This window comes from Oncorhynchus kisutch, linkage group LG12, assembly GCF_002021735.2.
Source record: "Oncorhynchus kisutch isolate 150728-3 linkage group LG12, Okis_V2, whole genome shotgun sequence".
NCBI lineage: Eukaryota > Metazoa > Chordata > Actinopteri > Salmoniformes > Salmonidae > Oncorhynchus > Oncorhynchus kisutch.
The window spans coordinates 40,679,758-40,701,348 of NC_034185.2; the positions used below are offsets into that span (position 1 = coordinate 40,679,758).

The 21,591-nt window shown below is 41.3% G+C and overlaps 1 protein-coding gene across 1 annotated transcript in view; it reads left to right on the plus strand.

Moving 5' to 3' along the window:
* The first annotated feature begins 695 nt into the window (after positions 1–695).
* Positions 696–21,591, plus strand: part of adgb (androglobin) — a 104,174-nt gene continuing 83,278 nt past the window's right edge. Inside the window, exons 1-7 of the mRNA XM_020496955.2 lie at positions 696–990; positions 2,687–2,846; positions 6,668–6,760; positions 8,355–8,426; positions 8,621–8,803; positions 12,790–12,929; positions 19,518–19,604. Of these exons, the coding sequence (XP_020352544.1) occupies positions 911–990; positions 2,687–2,846; positions 6,668–6,760; positions 8,355–8,426; positions 8,621–8,803; positions 12,790–12,929; positions 19,518–19,604 (815 nt within the window). The 5' untranslated portion in view covers positions 696–910. The remainder of the gene's footprint in view (positions 991–2,686; positions 2,847–6,667; positions 6,761–8,354; positions 8,427–8,620; positions 8,804–12,789; positions 12,930–19,517; positions 19,605–21,591) is intronic.

Genomic DNA, 21,591 nt, shown 5'->3' on the forward strand with positions numbered 1-21,591 from the left:
TGCATAGATGTTGTAGGATATATTTGAGTAGCAAATTTACGTTTTATTTATGAAATAGCAACAGTAAAATTAATCTCATTAATCACAATACCCAGATATAGACCTAGCTAGGAAACAGTCCTTCTCGTTTGAACAGTACAATTAATTTAGTCAGCATAAGCCAAACGTAAATGGAGAATAAGATGAGGCCTACACACAAGTGGAATACAAGTGGAATACATAAAACTGATCCAGAATACATAAAACAAATCCAGAATTGAAGGAAAAACAAATTCATATGATTATTCCAATGTATCCTGAACCTTGTTTATTGTGGTTTTCTCCTCAGTTTATGCATTTTTATTTGATTTAACTAGGCAAGTCAGTTAAGAACAAATTCGTATTTATAATGACGAACTAGGAACAGTGGGTTGACTGCCTTATTCAGTGACAGAAGGACAGATATGTACCTTGTCAGCTCGACGAGGATCGATCTCGCAACTTTTCGGTAACTGGCCCCAACGCTCTAACCACTCGGCTACCTGCCTGTCGGGTAAGTAAAGTTCCATGGTAAAGAGAAGAGAAGAAATATTTTTTTTTTAAACGGTATAATAATGAAGATGTTAATGAGGGCAGATGCAGTTCATTTGACGGGTGCAGTGCAATGATTTAAATATACAGTGGTCTATATACGTAATTGGTGCAGTGAGAGCAGTAGGTTGTATCAATGATAACCCGACTGGCTTAGGGGCCTGGGAGGCTCCCATGATGTCCTGCGGCTGGGGCTTTGTCGCTTAGCAACATTATCAAACTTTCTCCAGCTGAGCTTCCAGCAAAAACAAACGTGGTCTTCCAAGCCATGTAGCTAGCTAACACTGTCACTTATTTCAGCTAATAGTTAAGGTGAGCCAACGTCCACGACAGAGCCGGAATGTCAAAAGCTCCACCAAAGAAAAAGGAGTTGTCCTCCAGCCGAGTCACTTCATCACAAGGACAGACACCAAATAAAGAGTAAGATTGGTTTGATGGTCAAGCTGGTTTGATGGCCAAGCTTGCTCTAGTATCTATGCCCTACTATTCCTTATTTATCATGTCAAGCAACACTGAAATACTCTGATTTCAAATTATATTTGCTATGTTGTTACATGTTATGTGTTGTTATCACTGTCATAGGTAGCTATTCAAGCTAATTGCAAAGTACACAGCAACGTTAGCTAGCTAATGTGTGAACTTGTTGGTAAGGTATGACAGGTGTCAATCAATCATACTACCCCCCCATTATTTTTTGCTGGGGCTTTCTATAGTATATTTAAGCTGTAAGGCCTGAGGGGGTGTGTTATATGGTCATTATACCACGGCTAAGGGCTGTTCTTATGCACTACGCAACACGGAGTGCCTGGCAATAGCCCCTAGCCGTGGTAAATTGGCCATATACCACCAACCCCCGATGTGCCTTATTGCTATTATTAACTGGTTACCAACGTAATTAGAGCAGTAAAAATACTTGATTTGTCATACCCTGGTTATATACGGTCTGATATATCATGGCTGTCAGCCAAACAGCATTCAGGGCTCGACCACCCAGTTTATAATTTAGCAATAAGGACCGGGGAGGTGTTAGTATATGGCCAATATACCACGGCTAAGGGCTGTTCTTAGGCACTATGCTATATTACGTATTTTAATGGGCTTCTTCAAACCATATTTTCTTCAGATTGAAATACTGTCAAAAATACTGTCAGACTGATTTGTAATAGACTGTCATAGCCCCAATTAAATATATATATATGTTGGGGTCGTGCAAAGAAATTGATATCAAAATGGGGTCGCATCTTAAGGAAATGACCTCGACAACAGCATTTTATTTTCGGCAGTTAAATGCAACAACAAAACAGTATTTATTAAAATTGCAATCTATTAATATGTTTTTTTTAGCACTATAATTTATTTGCAAGCCTAATAGCTTTATCTTTAGTTTAGGGTTGACTCCGCTCGTTGGCACTTAGCCAAGTTCAAAGCATACGATTTAATCAACTGGTATTTACCACCTTCCCACTTGGTTTTGAACAAAGTATTATGTCTTCTGACAGGGGCTAGGCAGCCGACTGCGTTACGTGATTTGTCACGTCTGTCTACTATGATTGAGCCCACGAAATTTGAACCTCAGCCAGAAAAAAAGTAGCTAAGGTCTCCTAATTTTAAACACTTCAGGATTTAAACGCCCATTTTCACCATCCTACTCGCTAGCTAGTTATATGAGCCCTGCTTCTTGTTATTGTGGGCGTTTCTGTAGCTAGCCTACACGCGGGCATTAATTATCTATAGCTTCAGGGCTCTTGTTCTGCTCTCGCTTTACAAAAGCGCACAACCACTGTGTTTCACGAACAAGCTGTACACGGGGCAACTTGCCAGGGTTCCAGCTTTGAAATCCTTGGCCCGCGGCTCTCCCAATCCAAGTTACTGACAGTATGAGGAAGGGAGTCAGTACATGATTGTATCGGTAGTAATAATACTGTATAGCCTAAACAGTGCTGTGACTAGAGGTCTATGCCCTGCTGCTACAAATCACTTTAGCGACGAGAGGAGTTACTTGAACAGGATTGATACATTTGGACATCAATTTTATATCATCTTGGGTTTATGGATACCACAGCACCTGTTTATTGGTGTCAAACCTGAATCATGCTTGTTTGTGGTTACACCCCAGAGCATCGTCCCTGGTGGCTAGTGCCTCAGAGGGCCCAGGAGAGCTGAGGAGATGCCGCTACCCCATCTGGCCGGAGTGGAGTGAGGCAGAGGTCAACACAGAGAAATGGGATGGGGCCAAGGGCGCTAAGGATGGAAAGATGGGGAAGAGTCCATTTTTGGTGAGTATTGATGGATTGGGCCTAGTGAAATTCCTACAGGATCAAGGCTATCCATCTATGGATTGATTTCATAGATACTGTAGCCTGCAGTGCCTCATGTTTCTTTGGCAGGTTAGCATTTTTTTTGGCATGAATCTTGTTCTGGAGGCAGCTCTGCAGATTGGGTACAAGCTGGTACAGCCTCAAAGTCATAAAATCAGATTTAAAACCTTAACCGTTAACCACGCTGCTTACCCTAATGCCTAACCCTAACCTTAAATTAAGACCAACAAGCTCATTTTTGTTTGAGTTTTTACAATATAGCCAATGTTGACTTTGCAGCTGGCCTATCTAAGAAAAATCGCTCCAGGACAAGACTCATGATAATAAACATCAACCTGAGTTTCTTTGGCTCTTTTTCTTTTTGGGGGTAACTGCATATAAATTGTAGCTTTCATCAATGTACATTTCTGAATTTCCAATACCCCATATTTTTTGGGGTAAATATAATACACATACACAGTACATTCAGAAAGTATTCAGACCCCTTGACTTTTTCCACATTGTTACATTACAGCCGTATTCTAAAATGTATTAAATAGTTTTTCCCCTCATCAATCTACATACAATACCCCATAATGACATAGCAAAAACAGGTTTTTAGAAATGTTTGCAAATGTATTAAAAGTTAACAGAAATATCACATTTATGCAAGTATTTAGACCCTTTAATCAGTACTTTGTTGAAGCACCTTTGGCAGCGATTACAGCCTAGAGTCTTCTTGGGTATAACGCTACAAGCTTGGCACACCTGTATTTGGGGAGTTTCTCACATTCTTCTCTGCAGATCCTCTCAAGGTCTGTCAGGTTGGATGGAGAGCGTTGCTGCACAGCTATTTTCAGGTCTCTCCAGAGATGTTCGACCGGGTTCCTGTCTGGGCCCTGGATGTGCAACTCAAGGAAATTCAGAGACTTGTCCTGAGGCCACTCCTGCGTTGTCTTGGCTGTGTGCTTAGTGTCATTGTCCTGTTGGTAGGTGAACCTTCGCCCCAGTCTGAGGTAGTGAGTGCTCTGGAGAAAGTTTTCATCAAGGATCTCTGTACTTTGCTCCATTCATCCTTGCCTCGATAATGACTAGTATCCCAGTCCCTGCCGCTGAAAAACATCCCCACAGCATGATGCTGCCACCACCATGCTTCACCGTAGGGGTGGTGGCAGGTTTCCTCCAGACGTGACACTTGACATTGAGGCCAAATAGTTCAATCTTGGTTTCATCAGACCAGAGAATGTTGTCTCCCATGGTCTAATAGTCTTTAGGTACTTTTTGGCAAACTGCAAGCGGGCTGTCATGTGCCTTTTACTGAGGAGTGGCTTCCGTCTGGCCACTACCATAAAGGCCAGATTGGTGGAGTGATACAGAGATGGCTGTACTTCTGGAAGGTTCTCCCATATCCTTCTCCAGATCTGTGCCTCGACAAAATCCTGTCTTGGCGCTCTACGGGCAATTCCTTCGACATCAGGGCTTGGTTTTTGCTCTGACATGCACTGTTAACTGTGGGACCTTATATAGACAGTTATGTGCCTTTCCATGTCATGTCCAATCAGTAGAATTTACCACAGGTGGACTCCAATCAAGTTGTAGTTTTCTTCAATTTTAGAATAAGGCGTTAACGTAACAAAATGTGGAAAAATTCAAGGGGTCTGAATACTTTCCGAAGGCACTGTATATACAGTACCAGTCAAAAGTTTAGACACACCTACTCATTCAAGGGTTTTTCTTTATTTTTACTACATTGTAGAATAATATTGAAGACATTAAGACTATGAAGTAACACATGGAATCATAGGCTGTGCAAAGCTATCATCAGGGAAAAGGGTGGCTATTTGAAGAATCTCAAATACAGAATATATTTTGATTTGTTTACCACTTTTTTTTCGGTTACTACATGATTCCATATGTATTATTTCATAGTTTTGATGTCTTCACTGTTATTCAAAAAATGTATACAATAGTAAAAATAAAGAAAAACCCTTGAATGAGTAGGTGTTCCTAAACTTTTGACCGGTAGTGTACAGTTGAAGTAGGAAGTTTACATACACTTAGGTTGGAGTCATAAAAACTCCTTTTTCAACCACTCAACAAATGTCTTGTTAACAAGTCGGTTAGGACATCTACTTTGTGCATGAAACAAGTAATTTTTCCAACAATTGTTTACAGACAGATTATTTCACTTATAATTCACTGTATCACAATTCCAGTGGGTTCCAGTTTACATACACTAAGTTGACTGTGCTTGGAAAATTCCCGAAAATGATATCATGGCTTTAGAAACATCTGATAGGCTAATTGACATAATTTGAGTTAGTTGGAGGTGTACTTGTGGATGTATTTCAAGGCCTACCTTCAAACTCAGTGCCTCTTTGCTTGACATCATGGGAAAATCAAAAGAAATCAGCCAAGGGGAGCAATTTCCAAACGTCTGAAGGTACCATGTTCATCTGTGCAAACAATAGTAGACAATATGAACATCATGGGACCACACAGCCGTCATACCGCTCAGGAAGGAAACACGTTCTGTCTCCTAGAGATGAATGTACTTTGGTGCGAAAAGTGCAAATCAACCCCAGAACAACAGCAATGGAACTTGTGACGATGCTGGAGGAAACAGGTACAAAAATATCTATATCCACAGTAAAATTAGTCCTATAGCGACATAACCTGACAGGCCGCTCAGCAAGGAAGAAGCAACTGCTCCAAAACCATCATTAAAATGCCAGACTACGGTTTGCAACTGCACATGGGGACAAAGATCGTAGTTTTTGGAGAAATGTCCTCTGGTCTGATGAAACAAAAATAGAACTGTTTGGCCATAATGACCATCGTTATGTTTGGAAGAAAAATGGGGATGCTTGCAAGCCGAAGAACACTATCCCAACCGTGAAGCAGGGGGGTGGCAGCATCATGTTGTGGGGGTGCTTTGCTGCAGGAGAGACTGGTGCACTTCACAAAATAGATGGCATCATGAGGAGTACAATTATGTGGAGATATTGAAGCAACATCTCAAGACATCAGTCAGGAAGTTAAAGCTTGGTCGCAAATGGGTCTTCCAAATGGACAATGACCCCAAGCATACTTCCAAAGTTATGGCAAAATGGCTTAAGGACAACAAAGTCAAGGTATTGAAGTGGCCATCACAAATCCCTGACCTCAATCCAATAGAAGATTTGTGGGCAGAACTGAAAAAGCGTGTGTGAGCAAGGAGGCCTACAAACCTGACTCAGTTACACCAACTCTGTCAGGAGGAATGTGCCAAAATTCACCAAACTTATTGTGGGAAGCTTGTGGAAGGTTACCCGTAACGTTGACCCAAGTTAAACAATTTAAAAGCAATGCTACCAAATACTAATTGAGTGTATGTAAACTTCTGACCCACTGGAAATGTGGTGAAATAAATCAAATCTGAAATAAATAATTCATTCTACTATTATTCTGACGTTTCACATTCTTAAAATAAAGTGGTTATCCTAACTGACCTAAAACAGGGCATTTTTACTTGGAATAAATGTCAGGAATTGTGAAAAACTGAGTTTAATTGTATTTGGCTAAGGTGTATTTAAACTTCCGACTTCAACTCTACATAACATTATATTGGTTGCAAGAATTTTGTATAGTAACGTTTTGAATCCGACGTTTAGCGTATCAGTTAATAAACAATGTGCCATGGTATCGGTACATCGCAAAATCTCTTCCCAACTATTTCGGAGTCTATAGGCACAGTTGTCAGTTTTTTGGTCCTTCAATGAAACTGGTATACTTTTTTATTTATCACTCTTTGTCCACAGCCATTCTTTGAGGATCCAGAGGGAAAGGTCGAGCTGCCTCTGTTGCTGAAAGTGCACTCATGGAAGCGCCCTTCAGAGCACATACTCACCAAGGTAAGGGTACTTCTTCAGGACATGGTCTTGGATGGTGTGTCACACAGTCTGCATCCAACATAGAGGACACAGAGGATGCACAGTACTAGATATACTCAGGGCCAGTGGTGTAAAGTACTTCAGTAAAAATACTTTAAAGTACCTCTTAAGTAGTTTTTTGGGGTATGTGTACTTTACTATTTATATTTTTGACAACTGTTATATTTATTCCACTACATTCCTAAATACAATAATGTACATTTTACTTCATACATTTTCTGTGACACGCAAAAGTTCTCGTTACATTTTGAGTGCTTCGCACAGTTATCAAGAGAAATCCCTGGTCATCCGTACTGCCTCTGATCTGGCCGACTCACTGAACACAAATTCTTTGTTTGTAAATGATTGTCAAATGATTGCAGTGTGTCCTTGGCAATACATACATTTAGAAAAAATAATTGACGCCTGGTTTGCTTGATTTAAGCTATAAGAAGTTATTTATACTTAAGTATATTTTAGGAATTACATTTACTATTGATACTTAAGTATATTTAAAACCAAATACTTAGACTTTCACTCAAGTAGCATTTTATTGGGTGTCTTTTACTTGAGTCATTTTCTATGAAGGTATCTTTACTTTTACTTAAGTATGACAGTTGGGTACTTTTTTCCACCACTGCTCAGGGCCTTCAGTATATCCTTTTCATCATACAGACTTCCGCCTTAAAGTCGACACTGCAAAGAGACTGCACAAGAACAGAATGTTCCACTATACTAAGCTACATGTACAGTGTATGACAAATTTCAGCCGAGTGCCATATATAGCCAGACCACTCAGGGCCATCTTATCAGGTAGTGTGCCGAAATGTATGGCTGTTAACAAAAAGTAACTCTGTTTGTCTGTGCAACACTGAGTAATTAAGCTTGCTGTGTCTTCTGCTCAACAATGTGAAGAACGTTTCATTCATTCTGTATAAAAGGAAACACACAGGAATACCCAATTAAGCACAGCTGTTCTGTTTCTTCCTTCCACTCTCCACCATCCTATTCTAGAACCCCCTAATTGACGGAAAAAGTTGAGGTGTGGGTTGTTATGTACGGTTTCCATGACAATGGAAGGGCTCTCCATGGATGGAGGGAGAGAGTGAGAGAGAAGAAAAAAATACAATCTCCCTTGAAGGCTCTCTCTTCACGATCGGTGGTCTTTTAATTCGTATTTGATTAGTGTTCTGTTGGAGTCTCTTATCTTTACTCCCTAATCCAATATTCATTGCAAACATGTCCTCTTGGGGAATCCTGGATAAACTATGGTGGAGTCTTTTTGCAAAGCATATTTGAAAAGTAAAATGATTGAGTTTCATGAATATTTAAATTTAACGTGGGTAACCTGCTTTTCAGAGGGTAATCTAGTAAACTTCCCAACGCCGCTTTACAAAATGTGTCTGTGTAATGTTTAATTTTGCAGTTCAGTAACTTTCAGAACATTGTTGACTGCACAGAGCCCAGGCGTCCATCACTTTAGAAGTGGGAAAAGTGGATGTTTGATGCATCATAGATATGCACTGTTTCCATTGTTTTGTTCCCATGTTAAAAACATCTCATGCATTTAAACTAGCCTCCGGTAATAGTGGAGAACGAATCATCATTTGACCTGACCGCAGCCAATGAACATCTGCTCTGCAGTGAGGTAAGCGCTCTCCCACACACTTTACTTTACTTACCTTTTCATAAAGGCTTATCATACTGTTGTCATCTAACAGTGATTTCTGATGGACAGTAATGGAGGGACCCTAGATTATGTGATTGATTTGGTTAATTTAAAGTCACTTAGTCATTGATCAATTGATTGTTTTGTTTTTTCCATCATGTCCCTCTTCCCAGCTCTTCAGGTGGATAGTGAGTGAAATCTACATAGTGTGGAAGATCTATAATGGGACGTCAGTAGAGCAGGGGTCTGACGTCTGGAAGCCTTGGGAACACATCTACTCCCTGTGTAAGGTGGTCAAGGGCCACATGCCTCTCTATAACGTCTATGGGAAGTACGTGGTCAAACTCTACTGGATGGTGAGTGATAGGGGTATTCAAAACAGATTATAGGCATAGTTTCTCCGACCCAGTTTACCCCTGCAGTACCCCTGGACTCAGTCTTCATTGAGGGCACTTTTTAGTCCAGGCTTAATCTGGGTCCGTTAATCTGGGACTGTGAAACTGCTCCTGTGAACCTGCTCCGTCCTATAGGGTATCGAGTTATTAGCATGGAATGTTTTCCACTTTGCGAGATACAGTAAATTCGACTCTTTGTAGCTTCCAAATGTTTTCATTCACCTTCATGTTCTTACCATGTTAAATCATGTCTGAACGTCTCTCATACCCTGAGGTTGCTCAGACACAAACATTGTCAGCTCATTTCCACCGGTGCACCTAGGAGATAAAGACAATCCATAATTCATTTCAGAGGGCTGCACAGAGAATGGAGGACACAGAAGCAGTCCAGCCACATCCACTCAGGCAGGAATCAATCAGTCTCGCTGCTGTGTTAATATGAGGAGGCTTTGCAAATCGTCCGATGAATTGATAAGGTTTAACAGGAGTCATCTGCCTCAGGATATCATTGTGGGATACCTTTATGACAGCAAGGCGGTGGCACTCAGTCATGATATGGGTCTTGCTGTATGGTGGGGTAATTCCAAAGCAATGTCAGTCGTCGGTATGAAGTATGATGATACATAGATTGCAGTGGAGGCTGGTGGGAGGAGCTATAGGAGGATTGTAGTGGCTGGAATGGAAGAACGGAACAGAGTCAAAGATGTGGTTTCCATATGTTTGATGTGTTTGATACCGTTGAATTGATTCCATTCCAGCCATTACAATTAGACCATCCTCCTATAGCTCCTCCCACTAGCCTCCACTGATACAGTGCCCGCAGAAAGTATTCAAACTCCTTGACTCTTTCCACATTTTGTTGTGTTACAGCTTGAATTTTAAAGGGATTAAATCGCAAATTTTTTGGTCATTCGCCTACACACAATACCCCATAATGTCAAAGTATTATTATTATTATTTTTATTTATTTTTTACAAATTAATAAAAAATGAAAATATGAAATGTCTTGAGTCAATAATAAATCCTTTTTTATGGCAAGCATAAATAAGTTCAGGACTAACAATGTTCACAACAGGTCCCATAATAAGTTGGACTCACTCTGTGTGCAATAATGACTACATCATCTCTCATCTCATCTGTACCCCACATATACAGTGCAATGATCTGTAAGGTCCCTCAGACGAGCAGTGAATTTCAAACACAGATTCAACCACGAAGACCAGGGAAGTTTTCCAATGCCTTGCAAATTTGGGCACCTATTGGTAGATGGGTAAAAAAAAAAAGCAGACATCGAATATCCCTTTGAGCGTGGGGAAGTTATTAATTACACTTTGGATGGTATATCAATTACACCCAGTCACTACAAAGATGCAGGCGTCTTCCCTAACTCAGTTACCGGAGAGGAACGAAACAGGTTAGGGATTTCACATTGAGGCCAATGGTGACATTAAAACTGTTTGAGTTTAATGGCTGTTATAGGAGAGAACTGAGGATGGATCAACAACATTTTGTACCTAGTCCACAATACTAACCTAAATGACAGTGAAAAGAAGGAAGCCTGTACAGAATAAAAGGCACTAAAGCAGGGGTGGACAACTCTAGTCCTCGAGGGCCTGATTGGCGGCACACTTTTTCTCCATCCCTAGCAAACACAGCTGATTAATCACATTGAATTCTAAACTGAAGATCATGATTAGGTGATTATTGGAGTCAGGTGTGTTAGCTGGGGCTGGGGGAAAACTATTTCACCAATCAGGCCCTCGAGGACTGGAATTGCCCACCCCTGCACTAAAGTAATATTACAAGAAATGTGGCAAAGCAATTCACTTTTGTCCTGACTACAAAGTGTTATGTTTTGGGGCAAATCAAACACATTACTGAGTACCACTTTCCATATTTTTCAAGCACAGTGCAGTGGTGGTTGCATCATGTTATGGTTATGCTTGTAGTCATTGAGGGCTGGGGAGTTTTTCAGTATAAAAAAGAAACAGATCGGAGCTACTGTAAGCACAGGCAAAACCCTAGAGAAAAATTGGGTTCAGTGTGCTTTCCACCAGACACCTGGGAAATTAATTCACCTTTTAGCAGGGCAATAACCTAAAACACAAGGCCAAATCTAAACTGGAGTTGCTTACCAAGAAGACGGTGAATGTTCCTAAGTGGTCAAGTTACAGTTTTGACTTAACTTCTTGAAAAACTATTGCAATACCTGAAAATGGGTGTCTAGCAATGATCAATAACCAATTTGACAGAGCTTGAATAATTTAGAAAATAATAATTGGCAAATGTTGTACAATCCAGGTGTGCAAAGCTCTTGACACTTACTCAGAAATGTTCCTCTACAAAGTAATAACTCAGGGGTGTGTGAACTTATGTAAATGAGATATTTCTGTACTTCATTTTCAATACATTTGCAAAATGTTTTAAAAATATGTTTTCACTGTCTCGTTATGGGGCATTGTGTGTAGAATGTATCCATTTTGAATTCACAACAAAATGTGGAATAAGTCAAGGGATATGAATACTTTCTGAAGGCACTGTAAGTCTACCACACTTTGTTTTCTCCGTGTTAGCTCTGTGATGATGCTCACAGTTATGAGACTGTATTTGCAAATAGTCTTCAGGAGTATTTCCTCAACTTGTATTCTGTTTGTCTACAGTTCTCGGCTGGTGAAGATAGGCATATTCAATTTTTTTAAATCAAATCGTTTGATTTTCGATGTTCGAAAATAGATGTTTTGGAACATAAGCGTATCAATCACAACAATAACAAAGAGATTGTGAGGTAAAGAAGCATAGGAGGACGAGAGAATGTAACAGTTAAACTCACTGGGCAGGTTGACAAGATTGGAGGCAGCAGCTCCCATGCCAAAACTAGCATGCTAACAGATGGATAAGGAGACATTATACGCCATACCCTCTCTTTCGTTCTCTATTCCCGTCTCTTTCTCGCTCTCTCTTTCTCTTGTCCCCTCTCACTCTTTCGCTCTTCTCCCCTCTCTCTCCTTGTTTATCTCTGTCTTTTTCCCCCCTTTCTCCCGCCCTTTCTTTCACATACTCCTCTGCCCTCTCTCCCTCTCTCTTAATGAAGTTAGCTCCTTCACACCCTGTCCAGTCTCATCTGCAGAAAGGTTGAGCAGCTCCTGAGGGCGATGATTAGGATGGGGGGGGGGGGCAGTGAGACAGAGAGAGAGAGCGGCACAGCTGTGATCAGTCAGTCAGATTACACTGTGCGTCTAAAGACTGAAGCTGTCTGTCACTGTATAACACTGTGACTCCCACAGACAGCCAGTGGACATAGAGAACACTGAGGGGCTGCCTGTCTGCCACTGGGTTGAAGAGAGCATATGGATTCCTAGAAGGCGAGAGGCAGGGTAAATGGAATGGTGGGAATAGGAATGTCCATCTTCAATCGCTAAATAGGTTAGCTATATGAATGAAAAATTACATGGGGTTCCTAGGAAGATTTTCACTTGGCATTTATGCTGAGTGAGTCCCAGCTCACCACTTTTTCATCTCTTCCCGTCTGTATTTAATAACTGTTGTAATGCTCTCTGGTGTGTGTGAATCATACTCAAGGGTGCTACTATCAAATACAGTACCTACATGACAAATGGACAATAGATGCCTACAGCGCTAGTACAGACCAGTCGTTCTTGTTTTAAACAGCAAATCGATTGAAGTCAACACTCACATATTCTGCCGTTGTCTCAACATTGACTGCCTGGTCAGTGGAAATTAGATTATATCCAGCCTATTAATCAAATCTAAAGAATAAAGAACGATACACGGAAAGTATTGTTACTGTAATGGGCTGGTAAATTAAACTCACTGTGCTCTGTCAATTTCCAATTTCTGTCGCTCTCTCTTTCTTGCCTTCTTTCTCCCCTCCTCTCGCTCTATTGTTCCCTCATCTGTTCGCTTTTTTTTCCTTCCCCTTCTGTCAGGGTTGCTGGAGGAAGATCATGGTGGACGACGCGTTGCCGTTTGATGAGGACAACAACCTGCTGCTTCCTGCCACCACCAACCAATCAGAGCTGTGGCCCATGCTGCTGGCCAAGGCCATCATTAAACTGGCCAACACAGAGTGAGTTCAACCGTAGTTAAATCCTACTGAAACCTCTCAACCACCCTAGAGGGGACACAAACCAACAATCAACTTCAATACTGGGGGGGGGGGGCACAAACCAATGACTGTATATATGAATTGACAAAGCCATCGATCAAGTGACACCACCCATATGAGAAAATACTATAGTATACTCTGGTATAAATACTATAGTATTCACTTGTGTTTTTGCCGACTTTAATGTTGTATTGGCTGTAGTTTTGGCGGACCAAATTCTGCAGAAACACTACAGTAAATACTGTAGCATTTACTTTAGTAAACTGTAGAATATTGTAGTATTTACAGTTAAAGTTGCACTATGCAGAAATTGCTCCACCATTTCAGTTTATGTGATGAGAATCATTGTACTATCTAAACCACTGTGAAATATATTTTCCATAACCAAAAATATTGTTGCAGAGGCTTGAAGCTGGTGTACAAAACCGAAAGTAAAAGACACAAAAACAAAACTTAAGAATGGGAAGCATATAAATAGTGGACATAGAAAAGCGACGATATATCTATACTTCTATGTGAATTGGGTCTCACAAAAAGTCACATATTGCCACTAGCTATAATATGAATACTGTTGTAAAACAAACTGTAGTCCATATTATTGTAACTAATGTAGTATTTTTGCGGGTTGGAGTATTTATTGTAGTGTTTTTGTGGACTGTAATATACTGTTGTGTTTTTTTCAGATATTTCTGATATCACTGTAGTATTTACTATAGTGTATTTATTGTATTATCTTTGACATAGAAGTAGAAGCTTTCTTGTTGTGGAAACCACCTACTGGAGAAATGGGCAAATGAAATACTGTTGTATTTACCATAGTTAAAAAAGTGTTTTTTTGCAGAAATTACTGTAGTGTTTACTACAGTGTTTTTTTGTGGATTATACTGTCTATTACTATTCTACAGTATACTACAAAATGCTATAGTAAGTACTACATGTGATCGAAGGATACTAGAGTGTAGTATAGTATTCTACAGAATTCTATGGTAAGTACTGTAGTATTCTATAGTAAACTGTAGTATTTCTTTCATTCCTATGTGAAGACTCAATACCGCATTGAAGTCGGTTAAGACGGCGTCTCATGGAGACATAACATGCGCAGTTTGAGCTACTCCAGGAAGTGACGTTGCAGGCTCTCTGTTGCCCTCTCTCATTGAGTATCTCAAGTTGAAGGCCAAACTGGGTACAGCAGGCTGCCATCAGCAACTAAATTATCCTTAACTTCTTCTGTGTGCAATTTATTTTTTATTTTTTTTATCAATCAGTTCAAGGACATACATCTGGTGTATTAGAAGCAATTATTGGCACCATGATTGTGCCCCCCCCAAAAAATATGTACACAAAGATTGACCACAAAGATTACTATTTTTCCATCTTGAAACAATGTCTGCAGTACCAAAGTCGGCATTGAACTTCCGTAGCTTCAATGAGAGGTGGTAGCCGTTCTCCCCTGGCACACACCCTATTATCAGTCCATAGTACTACGACAGAGCTTAGAAAGCACAACTCACATTCATTTTTATTTTCATTTTTTTCCTTCTCTTTTAATTATTGGATAGGACAGAAGTAGAGTGGGAAGATGGAGAGTGTGCTGAATTTCCAGTAGTCCGGAATCGAACCCATGCTGCAGCTGCTGCTAAATCGTTGCAGACAAAATACTGTACTGCAGCGCCAGCTGTGCCACCAGAGACTCTGGGTTTGCGCCCAGGCTCTGTTGTAACCGGCCGCGACCGGGAGGTCCGTGGGGTGACGCACAGTTGGCCTAGCGTCGTCCGGGTTAGGGAGGGTTTGGCCGGTAGGGATATACTTGTCTCATCGCGCAGCAGCGACTCGCGTGGCGGGCCGGGTGCAGTGCTCGCTAACCAAGGTTGCCAGGTGCACGGTGTTTCCTCTGACACATTGGTGCGGCTTGTTTCCGAGTTGGATTCGTGCTGTGGGTTGGATGCAAGCAGTGCGGCTTGGTTGGGTTGTGTATCGGAGGACGCATGACTCTCAACCTTCGTCTCTCCCGAGCCCGTACGGGAGTTGTAGCGATGAGACACGATAGTAGCTACTAAACAATTGGATACCACCAAATTGGGGAGAAAAAGGGGTAAAATTCAACAAAAAAAACTAACAAAAAAAATTGAATTATTTTTATTTATTTCTATATATATTTATGCGATTGGCAATTAAGCACTTTTTCTAGTTACAGAGTCAAATGAACTCATGGATACCATTTTTATGTCTCTATGTGCAGTTTAAAGAAAGTTTCTAACTTGCGTTGGCGCAATTACGAACTAGCATTAGCACATTGATTAAAGTCTACACATTCCCATTGTCTTCCAGTCATTGTGCTAATGCTAGTTAGCAGTGTCTCGCAAAACTACCTTCAACTTCCTTCAAACTGCACACAGAGACATAAATCATGGTATCCATTAGTTAATCTGCCTGGGTAAGTAGAAAAATGGCTTAATTACCAAAATCTTGCACTAAACCATTTAAGATCAATGACAAGTTTTAACATGCAGTACCAGTGAAAAGTTTGGACACACCTACTCATTCAAGGGTTTTTCTTTATTTTTACTATTTTGTACATTGTAGAATAATAGTGAAGACATCAAAACTATGAAATAACACATGGAATAATGTAAACTCAGCAAAAAAAGAAACGTCCTCTCACTGTCAACTGTGTTTACTTTCAGCAAACTTGACGTGTAAATATTTGTATGAACATAACAATATTCAACAACTGAGACATAAACTGAACAAGTTCCACAGACATGTGACCAACAGAACTGGAATAATGTGTCCCTGAACAAAGCGGGGGTTAAAATCCAAAGTAACAGTCAGTATCTGGAGTGGCCACCAGCTGCATTAAATGCTGCAGTGCATCTCTTCCTCATGTACTGCACCAGATTTGACAGTTCTTGCTGTGAGATGTTACCCCACTCGTCAACCAAGGCACCTGCAAGTTCCTGGACATTTCTGGTGGGAATGGCCCTACCCCTCACCCTCCGATCCAACAGGTCCTAGACCTGCTCAATTGGATTGAGATCCGGACTCTTCGCTGGCCATGGCAGAACACTGACATTCATTTCTTGCAGGAAATCACGTACAGAACGAGCAGTATGGCTGTTGGCATTGTCATGCTGGAGGGTCATGTCAGGATGGGCCTGCAGGACGGGTACCTTATGAGGAAGGAGGATGTCTTCCCTGTAACGCACAGCGTTGAGATTGCCTGCAATGACGACAAGCTCAGTCCGATGATGCTGTGACACACCGCCCCAGACCATGACGGACACTCCACTTCCAAAGCGTTCCACCAGAGTACAGGCCTCGGTGGAACGCTGATTCCTTCGATAATAAACGTGAATCCGACCATCACCCCTGGTGATACAAAACCGCTACTCGTCAGTGAAGAGCACTTTTTGCCAGTCCTGTCTGACCAGCGACGGTGGGTTTGTGCCCATAGGCGACATTGTTGCTGGTGATGTCTGGTGAGGACCTGCCTTACAACAGGTCTACAAGCCCTCAGTCCAGCCTTTCTCAGCCTATTTCGGACAGTCTGAGCACTGATTGAGGGATTGTGCATTCCTGGTGTAACTCGGCAGTTGTTGTTGCCATCCTGTACCTGTCAACCAGCTGTGATGTTCGGATGTACCGATCCTGTGCAGGTGTTACATGTGGTCTGCCACTGCGAGGACAACCAACTGTCCGTCCTGTAGCTCTGTCTTAGGCGTCTCACAGTATGGACATTGCAATTTATTACCCTGGCAACATCTGCATGCCTCCTTGCAGAATGCCTAAGGCACATTCATGCAGATGAGCAGGGACCCTGGGCATCTTTCTTTTGGTGTTTTTCAGTCCGTAGAAAGGCCTCTTTAAGTGTCCTACGTTTTCATAACTGTGACCTTAATTGCCTACCGTCTGTCAGCTGTTAGTGTCTTAATGACCGTTCCACAGGTGCATGTTCATTATTTGTTTATGATTCATTGAAGAAGCATGGGAAATGGTGTTTAAACCCTTTACAATGAAGATTTGTGAAGTTATTTGGATTTTTACAAATTATCTTTGGAAGACAGGGTCCTGAAAAGGGGACGTTTCTTTTTTTGCTGAGTTTAGTAACCAAAAAAGTGTTAAACAAATCAAAATATATTTAAAATTTTTTTTTTTTAACTAGACAAGTCAGTTAAGAACACATTCTTATTTTCGATGATGGCCTAGGAACAGTGGGTTAACTGCGTTGTTCAGGGGGAGAACGGCAGATTTGACCTTGTCAGCTCGGGGATTCGATCTTGCAACCTTTCGGTTACAAGTCCAACGCTCTCACCACTAGGCTACCACCCTTTGCCTTGATGACAGCTTTGCTCACTCTTGGCAGTCTCTCAACCAGCTTCAGGAGGTAGTCACTACAAATGCATTTCAGGTGTGCCTTGTTAAAAGTTCATTTGCAGAATTTCTTTCCTCTATGTGTTAGAAGATAGCCCTAATTGGTAAAATACCAAGTCCATATTATGGCAAGAACAGCTTAAATAAGCAAAGAGAAATGACAGTCCATTACTTTAAGACATGAAGGTCAGTCAATGCGGAACATTTCAAGAAGTTTGAACGTTTCTTCAAATGCAGTCGCAAAAACCATCAAGCGCTATGATGAAACTGAGGACCGCCACAGGAAAGGAAGACCCAAAGTTACCTCTGCTGCAGAGGATAAGTTTATTAGAGTTACCAGAGTTCAAGTAACAGACACATCTCAACGTCAACTGTTCAGAGACTGCGTGAATCAGGCCTTCATGGTCGAATTGCTGCAAAGAAACCACTACTAAAGGATAACAATAATAAGAAGAGACTTGCTTGAGCAAAGAAACACGAGCAATAGACATTAGACCGGTGGAAATCTGTCCTTTGGTCTGATGAGTCCAACTGCCTAGGATGATCTCTGCATGTGTGAAGCTTTGAGGAGAAGGTGTGATGGTGTTAGGGTGCTTTACATTCCCCAGGAAGCTGATTGAGAGAATGCCAAGAGTGTGCAAAGCTGTCATCAAGGCAAAGGGTGGCCATTTGAAGAATCTCAAATATAAAATATATTTTGATTTGTTTAACACTTTTTTGGTTTCTACATGATACCATATGTGTTATTTCATAGTTTTGATGTCTTCACTATTATTCTACATAATACAAATAAATAAAAACCCTTGAATGAGTAGGTGTGTTCAAACTTTTGACTGGTACTGTTTATTTGTGGAAAAAACGAATGAGCAGTGGCGGAAAATGAGAGCCACGAGCACACAACCAACACTTGCCCCTCACCTCCCTACAAGGCAGGTGGTCTCATCTTTTGCAGTATTTTTCTGATGGTGTCAACATAATGACATTTTCATGCATTTTGGAGTAGATTGTCCTATTAAAAAGTCACCGGAAGTGACCTTCATACAGTCGTTCTAACCCCAACAAATATTACCTTTGCCACCGCTTCTGAAGAAACATGCTTGGGGAAACACTGGCACCAGGGGAGGTGGCTTAGACTGCTAGATCACCTTAGGCCATTCATTTCAGCCCCAGTACACCTCCCCATATGTTTACAGAGGACTTTATTACTGTACATGATGGGGAAGGGAAGGTAAGTAAACAAAGCACTACAGCTGCACACACAAACACACACACACACACACACTGCTGGGCTATTTTGTTGGCATTGTAGAAACCGACACAGTGGGTCAATTCCCTGGTCTGTCACTCTACAATTTGGTGGCTTGTGCGTGCATGTAATTGTCAGATTTACTGTATGTTGTAGTTTTATGGTTGTCAAAGGTTGGGACATAAATGTTTCATCTCATCCAGGAAATCGGGTTTCTCTCTGCTTGTGAATCTTTTATAACCCCCAGTGAAAGTTCAAAGAAGATAAAGCTCTGAAAAAACGTTTACCATGTGTCTGTCATAAAAAGCGTAGTCTTAATCGTGAATCTTCCATATCCATTTTTGTTGGTGTGCTTTTTATAGAAAGCACAGTATGGAGCTCAGTAACAATTTTAGGATGGTTTATAGTTTTTCAGTGTCAGATAGTGAGTAAGGCCAAACAGTAAACATTGATCAACTTTCATTTTGCTATTCATTACTGTCTACTGAACAGGTTGGGCACAGTGTCCCATGAGGTGCAATTAGACACACAAACATCTGTTTCAGTTCAAAAACACTAGCAGGACACCTGTACGCCCACACACACACACACACACCCCAACAATCAGACACACACACACACACACACAGATCATATAATGGAATTCCCAGGGTTTCTCTGAAATCAACTTCTGTGTTTGTGTATTTCATAAACAATCAAGCATGAAATTACTTTTCCTCTGTAAGCCTGAGAAGCCACTGTCTGTCTCTGACTATCCCATCCAATTGCTGCTAGGTCAAATCTCCCTACTGTGAATATCTGTGTGTGTGTGTGTGTGTGTGTGTGTGTGTTAGCCGGAACTATAGTAGTCAATTTAGCAGTGGTTTCCTAATGTGTGTTTTGTACATTGTGGTGGAATGTGTATGTACAGTATATGTGTGTTTGTGTTGCAGTGTGGTGTCGGGACAGAGGAAGGAGCTGGGAGAGTTCACTGTCATCCATGCTCTGACCGGATGGATCCCTGAACTCATCCCTCTACAGTAGGGTCATCATCCACTTATCTCTTCTCTTCTCATCTATTCTTCCTGTTCTCTTTCTGTTAATTGAAGTAGGGTTATCCTCATCTTGTAGCTTTAGTTTTTCACATCCACACTTTATTAGACCATTGATTTATACAATAGAATATTCTCTGATGTTGTTAAAAACCAAGCAGTCCATTTTGACCTATAATGCCTGGTACCTGCAGCCTAAAGTGGATGCAGTGAGGGACTGCAGTGCAGGGTCTTGCCTCCTCTTGATTAAACTGTGTACAGGGAAGCAGGAGAGTGTTGTTCTCTCCACCTCAGCAGGTTAGCTGTTGTTAGTGGACCCCCTGGGAAACCTATCAGCCAACACAGTCAGGGTGCTGAGGCACACACAGACATACAGACACCCACCAGGCTAGTGTTAGTGTGACTGTTCTACAGGGGTCGAGGGGCTGTGGGAGGTCCCATTGTAATTTTCTCCATATTAAACCTGGATGGGGCTGGGAACACACATCCAATATGCTATGAAGGAGGACACATTTTGTTTTTTCAATTACAGCATATTGGATGACTGTTATTCATATTCAATTCCCCCAGCTCAATGTAACATTGATAGGTTTAGGCTATTACATGATACTCTAATTTCCCCTATACCCATAATGAGGTTGTTACAACCTAGCCTACAAATTAAAGTTTTTAATGTAGGTGCACAGGTCAAGAGACAAATTGGAGTAATCAAGGTGACAGACTGCGACACATTCAATACCGCCTTGCACACTCTTGCCTGCATCTAGCTGATCTTGGGTGTCATTAGTCTAAACAGTTCCAAAACATTGTGTTTTGTGACTTTATGAGTTTCTCTTGGACAAATTCAGGTAGGTCCATCCCTGTTTCATTCCATTTGCTTCAGTTTAAAAAAGTTTTGCAACAGAATCGGCGGAATGAATACACCCCTGATCACCTGCACACACAGTTCACTTACATAGCAGCCATGTACAGAATCATCACTTTGCTCGTTGTATAATTACATTTTGCATCCAAGCGCTCTCCTCTCACCTTTTTCCTTCGGTAGTGGACTTCAGTACACAACACAACAGCTGTCTGTGACCAGGTTTAAAAACCTCTCCAAGCTAAAGCTAAATACAATTAACACATTTTTGTCACCATATTAGCTAACGTGTTAGTAAACCCACAATCCAATCCATGTGTACAATCACACAGTATAGTGTACAGTCGTGGCCAAAAGTTATGAGAATGACAGAAGTATTAATTCTGCTGCCTCAGTTTGTATGATGGCAATTTGCATATACTCCAGAGTGTTACGATGAGTGATCAGATGAATTGCAATTAATTGCAAAGTCTCTCTTTGCCATGCAAATGAACTGTATCCCCAAAAAACATTTCCACTGCATTTCAGCCCTGCCACAATGACAAGCTGACATCATGTCAGTGATTCTCTCATTAACAAAGGTGTGAGTGTTGACAAGGACAAGGCTGGAGATCACTCTGTCATGCTGATTGAGTTCAAATAACAGGGTGGTGCTTGGAATCATTGTTCTTCCTCTGTCAACCATGGTTACCTGGAAGGAAACGCGTGCCGTCATCATTGCTTTGCACAAAAAAGGCTTCACAGGCAAGGATATTGCTGCCAGTAAGATTGCACCTAAGTCAACCATTTATCGGATGATAAAGAATTTCAAGAAGAGCGGTTCAATTGTTGTGAAGAAGGCTTCAGGGTGCCCAAGAAAGTCCAGCGAGCGCCAGGACCGTCTCCTAAAGTTGATTCAGATGCGAGATCGGGGCACCACCAGTACTGAGCTTACTCAGGAATGGCAGCAGGCAGGTGTGAGTGCATCTGCACGCACAGTGAGGCGAGGACTTTTGGAGGATGGCCTGGTTTCAAGAAGGGCAGCAAAAAAGCCACTTCTCTCCAGGAAAAACATCAGGGACAGACTGATATTCTGCAAAAGGTACAGGGATTGGACTGCTCAGGACTGGGGTA